The sequence below is a fragment of the Silurus aristotelis genome, assembly GCF_946808225.1.
Source record: "Silurus aristotelis genome assembly, chromosome: 7".
NCBI classification, from domain to species: Eukaryota; Metazoa; Chordata; class Actinopteri; order Siluriformes; family Siluridae; genus Silurus; species Silurus aristotelis.
In genome coordinates this window covers 1,754,249-1,769,248 of record NC_139580.1, presented here as the reverse complement: position 1 = coordinate 1,769,248, position 15,000 = coordinate 1,754,249, and the positions used below count along the sequence as shown (strand labels likewise).

The 15,000-nt window shown below is 43.4% G+C and overlaps 2 protein-coding genes across 3 annotated transcripts in view; both read left to right on the top strand.

Annotated features, from left to right (window-relative positions):
* The first annotated feature begins 140 nt into the window (after nucleotides 1-140).
* On the top strand, nucleotides 141-6,023 carry psmb10 (proteasome 20S subunit beta 10). Its single transcript, XM_083545663.1, has 8 exons — nucleotides 141-376; nucleotides 2,967-3,060; nucleotides 3,137-3,234; nucleotides 3,738-3,878; nucleotides 3,971-4,086; nucleotides 4,953-5,011; nucleotides 5,101-5,252; nucleotides 5,813-6,023. The coding sequence occupies exons 1-8, from the start codon at nucleotides 312-314 to the stop codon at nucleotides 5,922-5,924; spliced, it is 837 nt and encodes a 278-aa protein (XP_083401789.1). The 5' UTR covers nucleotides 141-311; the 3' UTR covers nucleotides 5,925-6,023.
* A 900-nt stretch (nucleotides 6,024-6,923) lies between these two features.
* cenpa (histone H3-like centromeric protein A) overlaps nucleotides 6,924-15,000 on the top strand; it is an 8,851-nt gene continuing 774 nt past the window's right edge. The window contains exons 1-5 of one of the 2 annotated variants that reach the window (XM_083546882.1): nucleotides 6,924-7,083; nucleotides 7,180-7,280; nucleotides 8,909-9,040; nucleotides 9,133-9,248; nucleotides 13,715-13,789. In XM_083546882.1, the coding sequence (XP_083403008.1) occupies nucleotides 8,950-9,040; nucleotides 9,133-9,248; nucleotides 13,715-13,789 (282 nt within the window). In that variant the 5' untranslated portion in view covers nucleotides 6,924-7,083; nucleotides 7,180-7,280; nucleotides 8,909-8,949. Of the gene's footprint in view, nucleotides 7,084-7,157; nucleotides 7,281-8,908; nucleotides 9,041-9,132; nucleotides 9,249-13,714; nucleotides 13,790-15,000 lie in introns of those variants that run through there. The other variant, XM_083546881.1, reaches the window with a different exon arrangement.

Genomic DNA, 15,000 nt, shown 5'->3' with positions numbered 1-15,000 from the left:
ATAAACACAACTTCACAACTTTAATCATCACTGTTAATTATTCATTTCATTATTATTCTGAATATTTACTCCTCCGTTATTAGGATTTAAACACTAGGGGAAGTGCACTAGAGTGTGACCCAGAGCTGGAATGAAACACGTCCCTCTGGCAACCGAAATTGAAAGTAAAGTTCCACTACCGCGTTGGAGCTGAAGGAGAAAGAGCTGACACATCCACCAGCTTCATCTCCTCCACACTTCACTTCCGCTTACAGAGGATTTTATTCCTTCTCTTCACACTCCTCCATCCAAGAGACAGAAAGAGTGGAGAGATGTTGAGTTCGAGCTCGCAGTTTGGGGCGCCGAGTGGAGGTTTCAGCTTCGAGAACGCACGCAGGTGAGTGTGTGTGTGTGTGTGTGTGTGTGTGTGTGTGTGTGTGTGTGTGTGTGGCTTTTCATACACATAGCTCTAAACTGAAAAGAAGCTGAATAGAAGTCTAAAACATCAGGAACACACTGGTCTCCTCGTTACCGTGGACCTTCTCCGCTCCTGGAGAAGCTCATGTTCTGTATTTACAACTTCCTTCCTGCTTCACCTGAATCCCATTTACCAACTGGTCTTTTAGAAGCATCTTGTGTGACTAGACCTTGAGATGAACAGAACAGAACTTCTACTATTAAGTAATAGCTCAGTGGTAGCTCAGTGGTTAAAACATTGGCCTTGAACATTAGTTCAAATACCACCACCACCAAGCTTCCACTGAGCCCTGAACAAGGCCCTTAACCCTCATCTGCCCAGTCACTCTGGATAAAAGTCATAAATATAAAAGTTACATCAGTGGAACCATAATTTCTTCACTCCTGAGAAAAGAAATGTTCCGATCCCAAACTGGACAAGGTATAAAGTGTTTACTGGACAAACTGTTGCTCAGGAAATGAGAAAGTATAAAACACATGCTCCTGAGAGTCTCCTGTGTCTTTGCTGCACTGAAGTGTTTTGTGGGAGGTGGGAGTTTAGTGGTTAATGTTTCCGACTATGGATTAAAAGTTTGTAAGTTTAAATCCCAGCCAAACCAAGCTACCACTGCTGGGCCCCTGAGTGAGACCCTTAACCGTATACCTGCTCAGTTGTATGAATGAGATGAATGTAAGTGGCTCTGGATAAGGACATCTGCCGAATGCAATAAATGGAAATGGGTAAGGGGTCGCTCAGTGGTTGAAATGTTGATCAGAAGGTTGTAAGTTCAAATCCCAGCATCATCAAGCTGCCCCTGCTGGGCCCTTGAGCAAGGCCCTTAACCCTCCCCTGCTCAGTGTATAATAAGATCATTGTAAGTTGCTCTGGATAAGGGCGTTTGCCAAATGCAGTAAATGTAAAGCTTTAGATGTTTGGTGAAAAATCCAACAGTTTATTAGTGAAGCCAAACATCAACAATGAATGGAACAACACTGGCTCTTCTTTCTGTAAAACATCTGTAGGTGGAAGAGGGAGCTCAGTGCTTAACATGTAGGACTTCTGATGGGAAGGTCACGGGTTCTAATCCCAGCATTAACTACCTGTGGGCCCTTGAGCATGGCCCTTAACCCTTAACTGCTTAGTGTATAATAATGAGGTCACTGTAAGTCACTCTGGATAAAGAACATCTACCAAATGTCTGGATGAGTGTATATATATTTCTACTCTTGTACAGTTTCTCATTGTTGAGAGCATCAAAAGCTTCATCTTCAGCACTTTTGGGCTCAGTAAACATCAGATCTGCAGAAATGATGCTAGAAAACTCTAGAGATCTCTCACCTTAGATTGCAAGCCATCCTGATAGGATCCACTTTAGATCCGGAGATGTTTCTATGCTCTATGGGAAAACCCCAAACTTTTTTCTGTTTTTATTTCATTAATGAATATATGATTAAAGAAATGATGATATCGTCTATTAAAAAAAAAACATTATTTCTACCATAATGACTTTTTCATATAAAATTTTATTTAAATTAAAACATTCACTTACTTATGCATGTGGCGGTTGGCGACTCTAACAAATAATTAGGCTACGCTAATAACCAGAGGTCGAGCGATAGTGGAGTTTACCGATTCCGATAGCGAGGTTGGATCGTACCCGCCGATAAGCAATTAATCAAATGATAGTTTTTAAAATGGATACTGGATAAAAGACAAACAAACATAACACTCAATGTACAAAAGTACTGAACTTTATTACAAAAAAATTTAAATACTAAATCATGAAAATGTGCTAAAAGAAATAAATATGAATATATTAATTAATAAATATAATTATATAATTAATAAGTTCTTCTTCTTTCGGCTTCTTCCATTAGGTCTCCACAGTGGATCATCCGTCTCCATACCCCCCTGTCCTCTACATCTGCCTCTTTCACACCAACTACCTGCATGTCTTCCCTTTAAATCTATAAACCTCCCCCTTGGTCTTCCTCTTCTCCTCATTCCTGGTGTCTTCATCCTCAGCATTCTCCTACTGATATACCTCATGTCCCTCCTCTGCACATGTCCAAACCTCAATCTCGCCTCCCTCACCTTGTCTCCAAAATGTCTTACATGCACTGTTCCTCTAATAAACTCATTTCTAATAAGTTATGAATTATAAATATAATATAGCGCTCTCCGTGCAGCGCGAAGTCTCGCGTGAAAAGAAAACAGCACTTGGTGTCAGTGATTTGCCTCTAGAGGTCGCCCTCATAATGACCAGAAGCTGGAAAAACTATCTGTATGGATTTTTGCCGAAAGTTCCAGCGATCGAAAATTGATGCCTCGACCTCTAATTATAACTTAGGGACGTTTTAGTTTGAAAGCCAAACTTTATTATTAAATACAGATATGATAAAACAAATATTCAAAATGATATTTTAAAAATATGTCTCTGGCATTGTTCAGAGGGCTGTTCCACATGATGATGACATTAATGATATATTGTACTGTACCTGCCTCACACCTTCCCTTCTCCTGCTTTCAGAAACGCGGTGTTGGAGGCCGGTCTGACGGGGAAGGGCTACAGCGCTCCAAAAGCCAGGAAGACTGGCACCACCATCGGAGGGATGATTTACAAGGTCTGTATGAAGGTCTGCCCATACACAACACAGAGATCTACAGGGTGTTATCATTATTAAACTGAAGTCTCTGCAGGACGGAGTGGTCCTCGGTGCTGACACTCGCTCTACAGACGACATGGTTGTGGCTGATAAGAACTGCATGAAGATCCACTACATCGCTCCCAACATATAGTGAGTGGCTTAGTTGAGTTGTGTTTGGTGTAGGACCTTTAGGAGTTCTACTGTGTGCTGGAGTCTGATCTGAGATGTGATTTGTGGGATCTGATTTCACTCCTCATATAGAGCTCTGATACGATGTGCTATCGTCTCTCCAACGACCATCTCTTTTAGATCTTCCTTTGTTTTGCTAGCTGTAGTGTTCTAATCTCACTGTCATTGGGTAAGCATTGTGTTCTAATCCCACAGTGATTGGATAGTTTTAGTGTTCTAATCTCACTGTGATTGGCTGAACATCATGGTCTAATCTCACTGTGATTGGCCAAGTATTGTGTTCTAATCTCACTGTGATTGGTAGCTGTTGTGTTCTAATCTTACTGTGATTAGTAGCTGTTGTGTTCTAATCTCACTGTGATTGGTAGCTGTTGTGTTCTAATCTCACTGTGATTGGTAGCTGTTGTGTTCTAATCTCACTGTGATTGGTAGCTGTTGTGTTCTAATCTTACTGTGATTGGTAGCTGTTGTGGAGCAGGGGTGGCGGCGGACGCTGATATCACCACTCAGATGATGTCATCGAACATCGAGCTGCATTCCCTGAGCACAGGACGTCCTCCTCTCGTCGCCACGGTGACACGGCAACTTAAGCAGTTGCTGTTCAGGTAAGAGATGATGCTGAGACCTGCTCATGTCTGATTGGTGAATGAGATGAACACCATGGCCTAAGAGAGACAGGTGTGTTTGTGTGCTACAGGTATCAGGGACACATCGGATCGTCTCTCATCGTCGGAGGAGTGGACATTACCGGCTTCCAGCTCTTCACCATCTACCCTCACGGCTCCTATGATAAACTGCCCTTTGCTGCCATGGGTACAAGTCCTGAGCATGCGCACTAGTGACAAATACAGTCTATTTTAGCTTCTACAATACCTCTCTATATGAAGAATCCCCCCGTTCAGTAAGGGATTCATCACTACCAGTTCTGGTGTCAGGTATCACTCCGATGCTCAGATACTAACAAACCAAACACCAGGTGATACTGTGGGATGTAATTTTATCTCAGTCATGCTTCTAAACATGGTCTTGTTTAAAAAATGGATGTTTCATTTAAAATAAAAATTAGACCTTAAAGAAATTCAGTGGAAAAATGGGCAAACGTAAGAATTTCAGCGAGTTAGACAAATTGTGACGTCTAGACGACTGGGTCAAACAGCCCCAAAACTGCAGCTTGTGTGGACTATTCTTGGTCTGCAGTAGTCAGTATCTATCAAAAGTGCTTCAAGGAAGGAGCAGAGGTGAACCAGCGACAGGGTCGTGGGTGGCATGTATGGAGAAAACAGCATAACAAGCTCATGCTGCTGATGCTCCAAGGGTCACAACTGTTTTGGTAGCAAAAGGGGACCAACACAGTATTAGGCAGGTGGTCATAATGTTACGCCTGATCAGCTATGGGGTTAAGGGCCTTGCTCATGATCATGGCTGACCGCCTTTCCAGAAGGCATTCACGGTGAAGCAATTAAGACTTGTTCTTGACTCTATCTAGGTGTTGATTAAAGTTTTAATTCACTCTAATTAATGACCAAAATAAGAAAAGGAACTGCAGCATCTTCCTACAGTATCCATAATCTGCATCTTCAGCATGTTAAATATGAAGACAGTTAGCCTGAGGTTCACTGGGTATAAAATAAGACTTGTGTACCTGCATCAGGACTAATCACATGATGGATATGTTGCAGGTTCTGGAGGAGCTGCTGCCATCTCTGTGTTTGAAGACCGATACAAACCCAATATGGAGGTATATCACGTTACTGTTAAATTGGATTTGTTTTGATTTCCTGTGTGGTCATGCACACATTTACAGTTTCCTCACTTTCTCTCTCTCAGCTGGACGAAGCGAAGCAGCTGGTACGTGACGCCATCGCCGCTGGGATTTTCTGCGACCTGGGCTCTGGGAGCAACATCGATCTGTGTGTGATCACAGAGAAAGGAGTTGATTATCTGCGGGGGTATGACCAGCCTGTACAGAAGGGCCAGAGGTAACACCTTCAACACTGCTACACTCTCTGATTGTAGTGATTATGGTGATTAGTTCTCTATAACAGCAGCTCTGAGGATGGGCAGGTTTCTATTAATGCCCTCGCTCTGATACGTTATGGTTTCTATAGCAACAGCTCATTCAAATGGACGTCGATGGAAGATGCTCCGCCCACACATTAAATTTCACATTAATGGTCAGCGCTTTGGAAATGTAGTCTGAAGGTAAACAGGACAGGAGTCATGATCAGACATTAAAAGTCAGTGATAAGACGGGGCGGAGTCATGATTAGACGTTAAAAAACACACATAGGATTGTGGTCAAATGTAAATTAGAGAAATTAGATTGTATTATGAACAGATCTAAGTACAGCAATAAAACACTCCGGGACGTGCCGTTATAGGAAAATAGTATCTCCATGCTTCATTACATCACCATTGCGTGATTCGTGATCCACATGAGATCCTCTCAGATGCTGATGAAACCCCAGTATGAGTAGATGTGATGTTCCTTCCTCACTCACTGTTCCTCTCTCTCTCTCTCTCTTTCTCTTTACTCCAGGGAAGGTCAGTACAGGTACAAGCAGGGGACGACTCCAGTGCTGACTAAGACCATCACACCTCTCAACCTGGACGTCGTGGAGGAATCTGTTCACATGATGGACAGCCAGTGAAGCTCCACCCACCTGGGGCTTATTTTTGGTTTTTGTTTTTTTACAGATTTACAGATGAGGAGATAAAATCTCTGCATTAAACATGACGTGGAAACAGTCTGAGTGTGTGTGTGTGTGTGTGTGTGTGTGTGTGTGTGTGTGTGTGTGTGTGTGTGTGTGTTTTGGTTCATCTACAGCTTCCAGACTCGAGAGCTCATGCATGTGCACTCATTTACATAACGCAATGCCCTTAAATGACCATATACAGTGTTATTATGGGATGTAATAAAGTGTTCAGACTTCATGAGAATCAGATAAACCTACAGTGAAATAGAGACACTGCACAAAGCAAAGCCAAAAATAGTGTGAAAGGTTTGGAAGCACTGAGAGTTTTATGGGTTTTATAAGACCAAAGACACGTTCCTTCTGTTTCTCCACATGTTCAGAAATGTAACGCTCTGATCTCCTTTAAACAAACAAATCTATAGATATCCAGATGTTCCACTTTATAATCAGTGTAAAATCCTCCTCAGCATGAAGAACATCTGTTCACACTTTCATCATCCAGACTCTTCATTTCTCCACACATTCAGCTGAAATACCACGTCTCCTGAAACTCTCTCCAAGATCTCAGTCCTTCTGAATTTTCTATTTCTTTCTTTCTTTCTTTCTTTCTTTCTTTCTTTCTTTCTTTCTTTCTTTCTTTCTTTCTTTCTTTTTCCTTCTTTCTTTCTGAATTTTCTATTTCTTTCTTTCTTTCTTTCTTTCTGAATTTTCGCATTTTTTCTCAATTTCAGAATCTCTGAATCTCCTTTTTTCTGAATTTCATTCTTTCTTTCCTTCTTGTTTTCTCTCCTCTCTCCATCACGCATGTCAGAACTCGGAGAGTCACGTGATTTAAAATCCAGTTTAAAAGCCGTTTCACAACTAAAAAACAAAACAAAAACAAACACGAGGACCTTTTGGTCTCCTTGCGCTCTCCGTAGTAACGGTCATTGTAGTGACGTCACGGGGAAGCGCGTCCTTTGATTGGCCGGTGTGGAGTTCCGGCGCTGCAGCGGCATTGTTTAAACTCCCCGGAACACAGTGCGGGTAAAGCAGTGCTGAGATCCGGAGAACACGGTGCGGAGATCCGGAGAACACGGTGCGGGTAAAGCAGTGCTGAGATCCGGAGAACACGGTGCGGAGATCCGGAGAACACGGTGCGGAGATCCGGAGAACACGGTGCGGAGATCCGGAGAACACGGTGCGGAGGTCCGGAGAACACGGTGCGGAGATCCGGAGAACACGGTGCGGAGGTCCGGAGAACACGGTGCGGGTAAAGCAGTGCTGAGATCCGGAGCAGGACCGCGGGTATACCTGCAGCAGCTTTATTAGGTGAGGAGCTTCATTTCCTCTCAATATCTATCTGTATATCTCTACAGGAGATCAGGAGAAATAAACCCGAGACTTTCTATAAAACTCTTTTATACCATAACATCTGTACATTTTTACATCTGTTTTATTTTTATTATTTATATAGAATTGTATTTGATGTTATTTATGTACTGTTCCTGAGCAGATGTTAGAACATCTGTATGTAGAGTGTGTTGTCTGTCTGGACTTTATCTTTTATTACTTTTTATTATAGATTTTAATATTTCAATGTAATAATGTTTTAGAGCAAATGGTGCATTTTATTACACTGTATTTCTATCCAGATGTGTTCAACATCATTTCTGTGGTAGATCTTCTGATCTTTATGTGAGCAGAAGCACAGTGGCTGTGAAAAGTGTGGAAACGTGGAGACTTGAGGGTTTTCTAGACTTGTGCATGTTTCTTTTATTTCTGTGTAATAAGAATCAGACAGTGAACGAGTGGAGGAAAGTTCTGTGGGTATGAGTTTCAGATGGACAGAAGATCTTTTAAGATGGAGAACAGGAGAGAAGATGTGATCAGACTCCCTCACCCCCCCACTCACACATGGAGTTGGAGGTTTGATGGTTTGGGGTTGTTTTGGAGCAGTGAAGATTCCGGAAAGTGAAATGAATCCAGAAGCAACATGTCTCCATTCCACACTTCATCACCATGGAGTTCAGTCTGGACTGCGGCTCTTTGGAACTGAACTTCACCGTACAACAAAACGATGAGCTGAAGACATCCGAGTTCTGTATGTGTTATTTAGAGATCAGACAGACGTCTGGAGTGATTTCAATCATGACCTGTCCAGTCACCGCACCTCAATCCTACTGAACTGTTTTGAGATAAAGAAGAACATCTCCATCTAGTGAAGAAGATCTTTGGAGAGTTTTAGACACAGAAGTATTTCAGCTGAACGTTTGGAGAAATGAAGTGTTCTGATGCTGAGAGTGTAAAACTGATCTTATTCATATGATTGAGCAGTTATGGTGTTAAGGGCCTTCGTTCAGGGGCCCAGGATTTGCAGCTCGGTGTGAAAAGGTTCACCTTTTGTCCCTTGAACAGCTTATTTGTCTCCATGGTGGTTTATTCTTCTGAACATCATGCAGCTCTTCACAGGTGAAACTGAAGCGAGTTCAGCAGTGATGAATTATTTCAGTGATTTGATTCACCTGGGCATCATGAAACATCTCTCTGTCACGTGTTCTGATGCTTCTGCTGGTTTAAAGTCTTCAGTCTGCAGTCTCCATTTTCTCGTTCCAATAGTTTTGGAGGCTCTGGAACTTTTCTGTATTCTCTGTTTATAAACTAAATCACAGGGTCTGCTCTGGTACAGAGGGTTAAGGGCCTTGCTCAAGGGCCCCAGAGCGGCAGCTTGAACCCCCGACCTTCTGATCAGTAACTCAAAACTTTAACCAATCAGAGAACACCTGCTGAAGAGCAGTGTAGGACTCGGGTGTTACAATGTTAGAAGTGTTTTAGTGTTGCACAGTGGGTTTTAGAGAGTGTGTGTGTGTGTGTGTGTGTGTGTGTGTGTGTGTGTGTGTGTGTTCAGAGTGAGTTCAGAGTGAGTTCAGAGTGTGTGTGTGTGTGTGTGTGTCCGCTAGAGTATCAGTGTGTCGTTCCTGGCGTGTGGAGTGTAAACATCATGCGGCGTGACACGTCCTCTCACAGGCGGAAGCAGGTGTCCCCAAAACGCAGGACTCCTGCACGTACACGCAAAGACAGTGGACCTTCAGGTGTGTGTGTGTGAGAGAGCAAGTTGCTGAAGTGTGTGAGAGAGCGAGCGAGTTGCTGAAGTGTGTGTGTGTGTGTGTGTGTGTGTTTTTAGAGGCGTCTCCGAGGAAGCGGAGAAGGTTCAGGCCTGGTACGAGAGCTCTGATGGAGATCCGAAAGTATCAGAAGTCCACAGACCTGCTCCTGCGCAAATTACCGTTTTCACGCCTGGTATATACACACACACACACACACACACACAGGATGTTTATCTCCATAAATGAGGGTGATGCGATTCACATCTCAACTCATAACCAACGATACTATCCATTAAAGATACACATGAAGCAGCTACCGATACGATACGATACGATTCTCCCTGTTACGATGCCGTGCATCTGATTTCCATCTGCAGTTCAGTATGGTGCAGATATTTCACTTTTATTACATTAGAAATATAGAAATATGGTAATAATGAGGCGTAAGAAATTTTGTGTGTGTGTGTGTGTGTGTGTGTGTGTGTGTGTGTGTGTGTGTGTGTGTGTGTGTGTTAGTCATGTGATAAAATGTGAACACTATGAAAGCCTGTGTGTTTTAACATATTTGGACATGTGGATATTTAATATAAATTGTAACATTACTGAGAGAATAAAGTGAAATTAGTAAAGAATTAAAACTGGAGGAAAGACTTTTTTAAAGCGTCCTGTGAAATGAGCAGGATTGAACGAGCTTCCCGAGGCCTTCAGTAATTAATCATTAAATTATATGGACAGTGGGACAGAGGACGTGTTTGGCGTAAACCAAATACAGTATTCTGTTAAAAGCTCCTCATTCCAACTGTGAAACATGGGGGTGGAGGTGTCTTTAGTGAAGATCTGAATATTTAACGGGGGTGTCCTAATTTTTTCACATGACTGTGACGCATTACATCAAAAATCAATAGAATATTGTGTGTAAAAAGTGTAGAAGTTTGTAGGAGACTATTTGTTTAATGAAGATCACTGATGTATTTGGTTATTAAATTTAGCAGTGTTGCGACGTGGAAAAGCTTCTGCTTCATCTCACTGCTTTATTCCACACACCACTGCTGAGGGACCTGCTGACCTCATCATAGATAAATAAACAGAGAAAGTGTTTTACTGCGCCGACCTGAACTGACACGTGACGCATCAGTAAAACAAACGTTTATTGATGATAAACTGAAAATATAATTTATTTATTAATTTTTAATATCTGAGTAAAAAAAGACGTCGCGAATAAACATGTGCTGCGTTAAAGTTTTTCATTTCACCTTTGACGTTTATTTATTTATCTTCTTCTTCTTTCGGCTGCTCCCATTAGGGGTCGCCACAGCGGATCATCCGTCTCCATACCACCCTGTCCTCTATATCTGCCTCTTTCACACCAACTACCTGCATGTCTTCCCTCACCACATCCATGAACCTCCTCCTTGGCCTTCCTCTTTTCCTCCTACCTGGTGGCTCCATCTTCAGCATTTTTCTACCAATATAATTCATGTCCCTTCTCTGCACATGTCCAAACCATCTCAATTACGCCTCCCTCACCTTGTCACCAAAACATCCTACATGTGCTGTCCCTCTAATAAACTCATTTCTAATCCTGTCCATCGTCGTCACTCCCAACGAAAACCTCAACATCTTCAGCTCTGCTACCTCCAGCTCCACCTCCTGTCTTTTACTCAATGCCACTGTCTCTAATCCATACAACATCTCAGGTCTCACCACAGTCCTATAAACTTTCCCTTTCATTCTTGCAGATACTCTTCTATCACAAATCACTCCTGCTATCACTCTTCTCCACCCACTCCACCCTGCCTGCACTCTTTTCTTCACTTCTCTAACACACTCTCCATTACTCTGCACTGTTGACCCCAGGTACCTGAACTCCTCCACCTTCTCCACCTCTTCTCCCTGCAACTGCACCCCTTCACTGCCCTCCCTCTCATTCACACACATGTACTCTGTCTTACTCCTACTGACTTTCATTCCCCTTCTCTCCAGCGCATATCTCCACCTCTCCAGGCTCTTCTCAACCTGCTCTCTACTCTCACCACAAATCACAATATCATCTGCAAACATCATAGTCCAGGGAGACTCCTGTCTGACCTCGTCCGTCAACCTGTCCATCACCACTGCAAACATGAAAGGTTTAGGGCCGATCCTTGATGTAGTCCAACCTTCACCCTGAACCAGTCTGTCGTACCTACTGCACACTTTACTGCCGTCACACTGTCCTCATACATGTCCTGCACCACCCTCACATACTTCTCTGACACACCAGACTTCCTCATACAATACCACAACTCCTCTCTCCACCCTGTCGTACGCTTTCTCTAAATCCACAAATACACAATGCAGCTCCTTCTGTCCTTCTCTATACTTCTCCATCAACATCCTCAAAGCAAATAAGGCATCTGTGGTGCTCTTCCTCGGCATGAAACCATACTGCTGCTCACAGATGGTCACCTCTTCTCTCAGCCTGGCTTCCACTACTCTTTCCCATAACTTCATGGTGTGACTGATCAACTTAATTCCCCTGTAGTTACTGCAGGTCTGCACATCTCCCTTATGCTTAAAGATCGGTACCAGCACACTCCTTCTCCATTCCTCAGGCATCTTCTCACCTTCCAGAATCCTGTTAAACAATCTGGTTAAAAACTCCACTGCCATCTCTCCTAAACATCTCCACGCTTCTACCGGTATGTCATCTGGTCCAACCGACTTTCCACTCTTCATCCTCTTAATCGCTGCTCTCACTTCCTCCTTACTAATCCTATCTACATCCTGCTTCACCAACTCCACATCCTCCAACCTTCTCTCTCTCTGATTTTCCTCATTCATCAGCTGCTCAAAATACTCCCTCCATCTTCTCAACACACTCTCCTCACTAGTCAACACATTTTCCTCTCCATCCTTTATTGCTCTAACTTGCAGTACATCCTTCCCAGCTCGGTCCCTCTGCCTGGCCAATCGGTATAAATCCTTTTCTCCTTCCTTAGTGTCCAACCTCTTATACAGTTCCTCATATGCCTTTTCCTTGGCTTTCACCACATCCCTTTTTACCTGCTGCCGCATCTCCTTGTACTCCTGCCTACTTTTCTCATCACTCTGTCGATCCCACTTCTGTTTTGCCAACCTCTTTCCCCTAATGCTCTCCTGCACTTCCTCATTCCACCACCACGTCTCCTTGTCTTGCTTTCTATTTTCCAGATGTCACACAAAGTACTTTTCTAGCTGCCTCCCTCATCACTCCTGCAGTAGTTGCCCAATCATCCAGCACCTCTTCACCACCACCAAGCCCCTGTCTGACCTCTTCCCTGAACCTCACACTACACTCTTCATCCTTCAGTTTCCACCATCTTATTCTTCTTTCAATCCTTACTTTCCTCCTCTTCTTCTTCGCCTCCAAAACCATCCTACAGACCACCATCCGATGCTGTCTAGCTACACTGTCCCCCGCCAACACCTTACAGTCTCCAATCTCCTTCAGGTTGCATCTCCTACACAGAAGATAATCCACCTGTGTGCACCTTCCTCCACTCTTATACGTCACCCTATGATCCTCCTTCTTCTTAAAATACGTGTTCACCACTGCCATTTCCATCCTTTTAGCAAAATCTACCACCATCTGCCCTTCCACATTCCTCTCCTTAAAACCATACCTACCCATCACCTCCTCATCACCTCTGTTCCCTTCACCTACATGCCCATTAAAGTCTGCCCCAATCACCAATCGTTCTTTCCTAGGTACACCATATACCACTTCATCTAATTCACTCCAGAATCTTTCCTTCTCCTCCATCACACAGCCAACTTGTGGAGCATAGGCACTGATGACATTTATCATCCCTTCAACCTCCACCTTCACGATCATCACCCTATCAGAAACTCTCTTCACCTCCACTACACTCTTACTGTACTCTTCCTTCAGAATCACCCCTACACCATTTCTCTTTCCATCCACACCATGATAACAGTTTAAACCCACCTCCAATGTTCCTGGCCTTACTCCCTTCCCACTTGGTCTCCTGAACACACAACACATCTACCTTTCTCCTCTCCATCATATCAGCTCCCTCTCTCCCTTTACCCGTCAAAGTACCAACATTTAAAGTACCAACCCGAACCTCTACTCTCCTACACTGCTCCTTTCCCTGCTGTCTCTGTAGACGTCTTCCTCCTCTCCTTCTCCTCCTTCGGCCAACAGTAGCCCAATTTCCACCGGTACCCTGTCGGCTAACGATACCTGTGGCGGTCGTTGTTAACCCGGGCCTCGACCGATCCGGTATGAAATTCTCATTTGTGATCCGCATATTTGATTTGGCACATGTTTTACGCTGGATGCCCTTCCTAACGCAACCCTCCCCATTTACCCGGGCTTGGGACTGGCACTAAGAGTACACTGGCTTGTGCCCCCCTAATGGCTGGGTTACGTTTATTTATTTATATTTTTAATAAAAATGGTAAAATTCATGCTGCATTAATCACGTTAGTAACACGTATTATTAATTATATTTATATATAATATAATCTATATATAACTTATATTGAGGTTTTACAGTAATTGTGCTGAATATGACTGGATTGTGGGTTACATTCACCCAATCATCTCTCTCTCTCTCTCTCTCTCTCTCTCTTTCTCTCTCTCTCTCTCTCTCTCTCTGCCTCTCTCTGCAGGTGAGGGAGGTGTGTCAGGTCTTCAGCAGAGAGAACATGATGTGGCAGGCCTATGCTCTTTTAGCCCTGCAGGAGGTGCTGTACACACACACACACACACACACACACACAGTCTACAAAATAACATGTTTGTTGTGCTCTTTTTTTTTTATATATATATATACAGTGAGGAAAATAAGTATTTGAACACCCTGCTATTTTGCAAGTTCTCCCACTTAGAAATCATGGAGGGGTCTGAAATTGTCATCGTAGGTGCATGTCCACTGTGAGAGACATAATCTAAAAAAAAAATCCAGAAATCACAATATATGATTTTTAAACTATTTATTTGTATGATACAGCTGCAAATAAGTATTTGAACACCTGTCTATCAGCTAGAATTCTGACCCTCAAAGACCTGTTAGTCTGCCTTTAAAATGTCCACCTCCACTACATTTATTATCCTAAATTAGATGCACCTGTTTGAGGTCGTTAGCTGCATAAAGACACCTGTCCACCCCATACAATCAGTAAGAATCCAACTACTAACATGGCCAAGACCAAAGAGCTGTCCAAAGACACTAGAGACAAAATTGTACACCTCCACAAGGCTGGAAAGGGCTACGGGGAAATTGCCAAGCAGCTTGGTGAAAAAAGATCCACTGTTGGAGCAATCATTAGAAAATGGAAGAAGCTAAACATGACTGTTAATCTCCCTCGGACTGGGGCTCCATGCAAGATCTCACCTCGTGGGGTCTTAATGATCCTAAGGAAGGTGAGAAATCAGCCCAGAACTACACGGGAGGAGCTGATCAATTACCTGAAAAGAGCTGGGACCACCGTTTCCAAGGTTACTGTTGGTAATACACTAAGACGTCATGGTTTGAAATCATGCATGGCACGGAAGGTTCCCCTGCTTAAACCAGCACATGTCCAGGCACGTCTTAAGTTTGCCAATGACCATTTGGATGATCCAGAGGAGTCATGGGAGAAAGTCATGTGGTCAGATGAGACCAAAATAGAACTTTTGGGTCATAATTCCACTAAACGTGTTTGGAGGAAGAAGAATGATGAGTACTATCCCAAGAACACCATCCCTACTGTGAAGCATGGGGGTGGTAGCATCATGCTTTGGGGGTGTTTTTCTGCACATGGGACAGGGCGACTGCACTGTATTAAGGAGATGATGACCGGGGCCACGTATTGTGAGATTTTGGGGAACAACCTCCTTCCCTCAGTTAGAGCATTGAAGATGGGTCGAGGCTGGGTCTTCCAACATGACAATGACCCGAAGCACACAGCCAGGA

What these genes read in the sequence shown, in the direction of transcription:
- psmb10 (XM_083545663.1), top strand. Translation starts at nt 312, where the DNA reads ATGTTGAGTTCGAGCTCGCAGTTTGGGGCGCCGAGTGGAGGTTTCAGC. An exon ending in TACATCGCTCCCAACATATA is followed by an intron (nt 3,235 to 3,737) that starts GTGAGTGGCTTA and finishes TGTGATTGGTAG; the next exon opens with CTGTTGTGGAGCAGGGGTGG. An exon ending in GATACAAACCCAATATGGAG is followed by an intron (nt 5,012 to 5,100) that starts GTATATCACGTT and finishes TCTCTCTCTCAG; the next exon opens with CTGGACGAAGCGAAGCAGCT.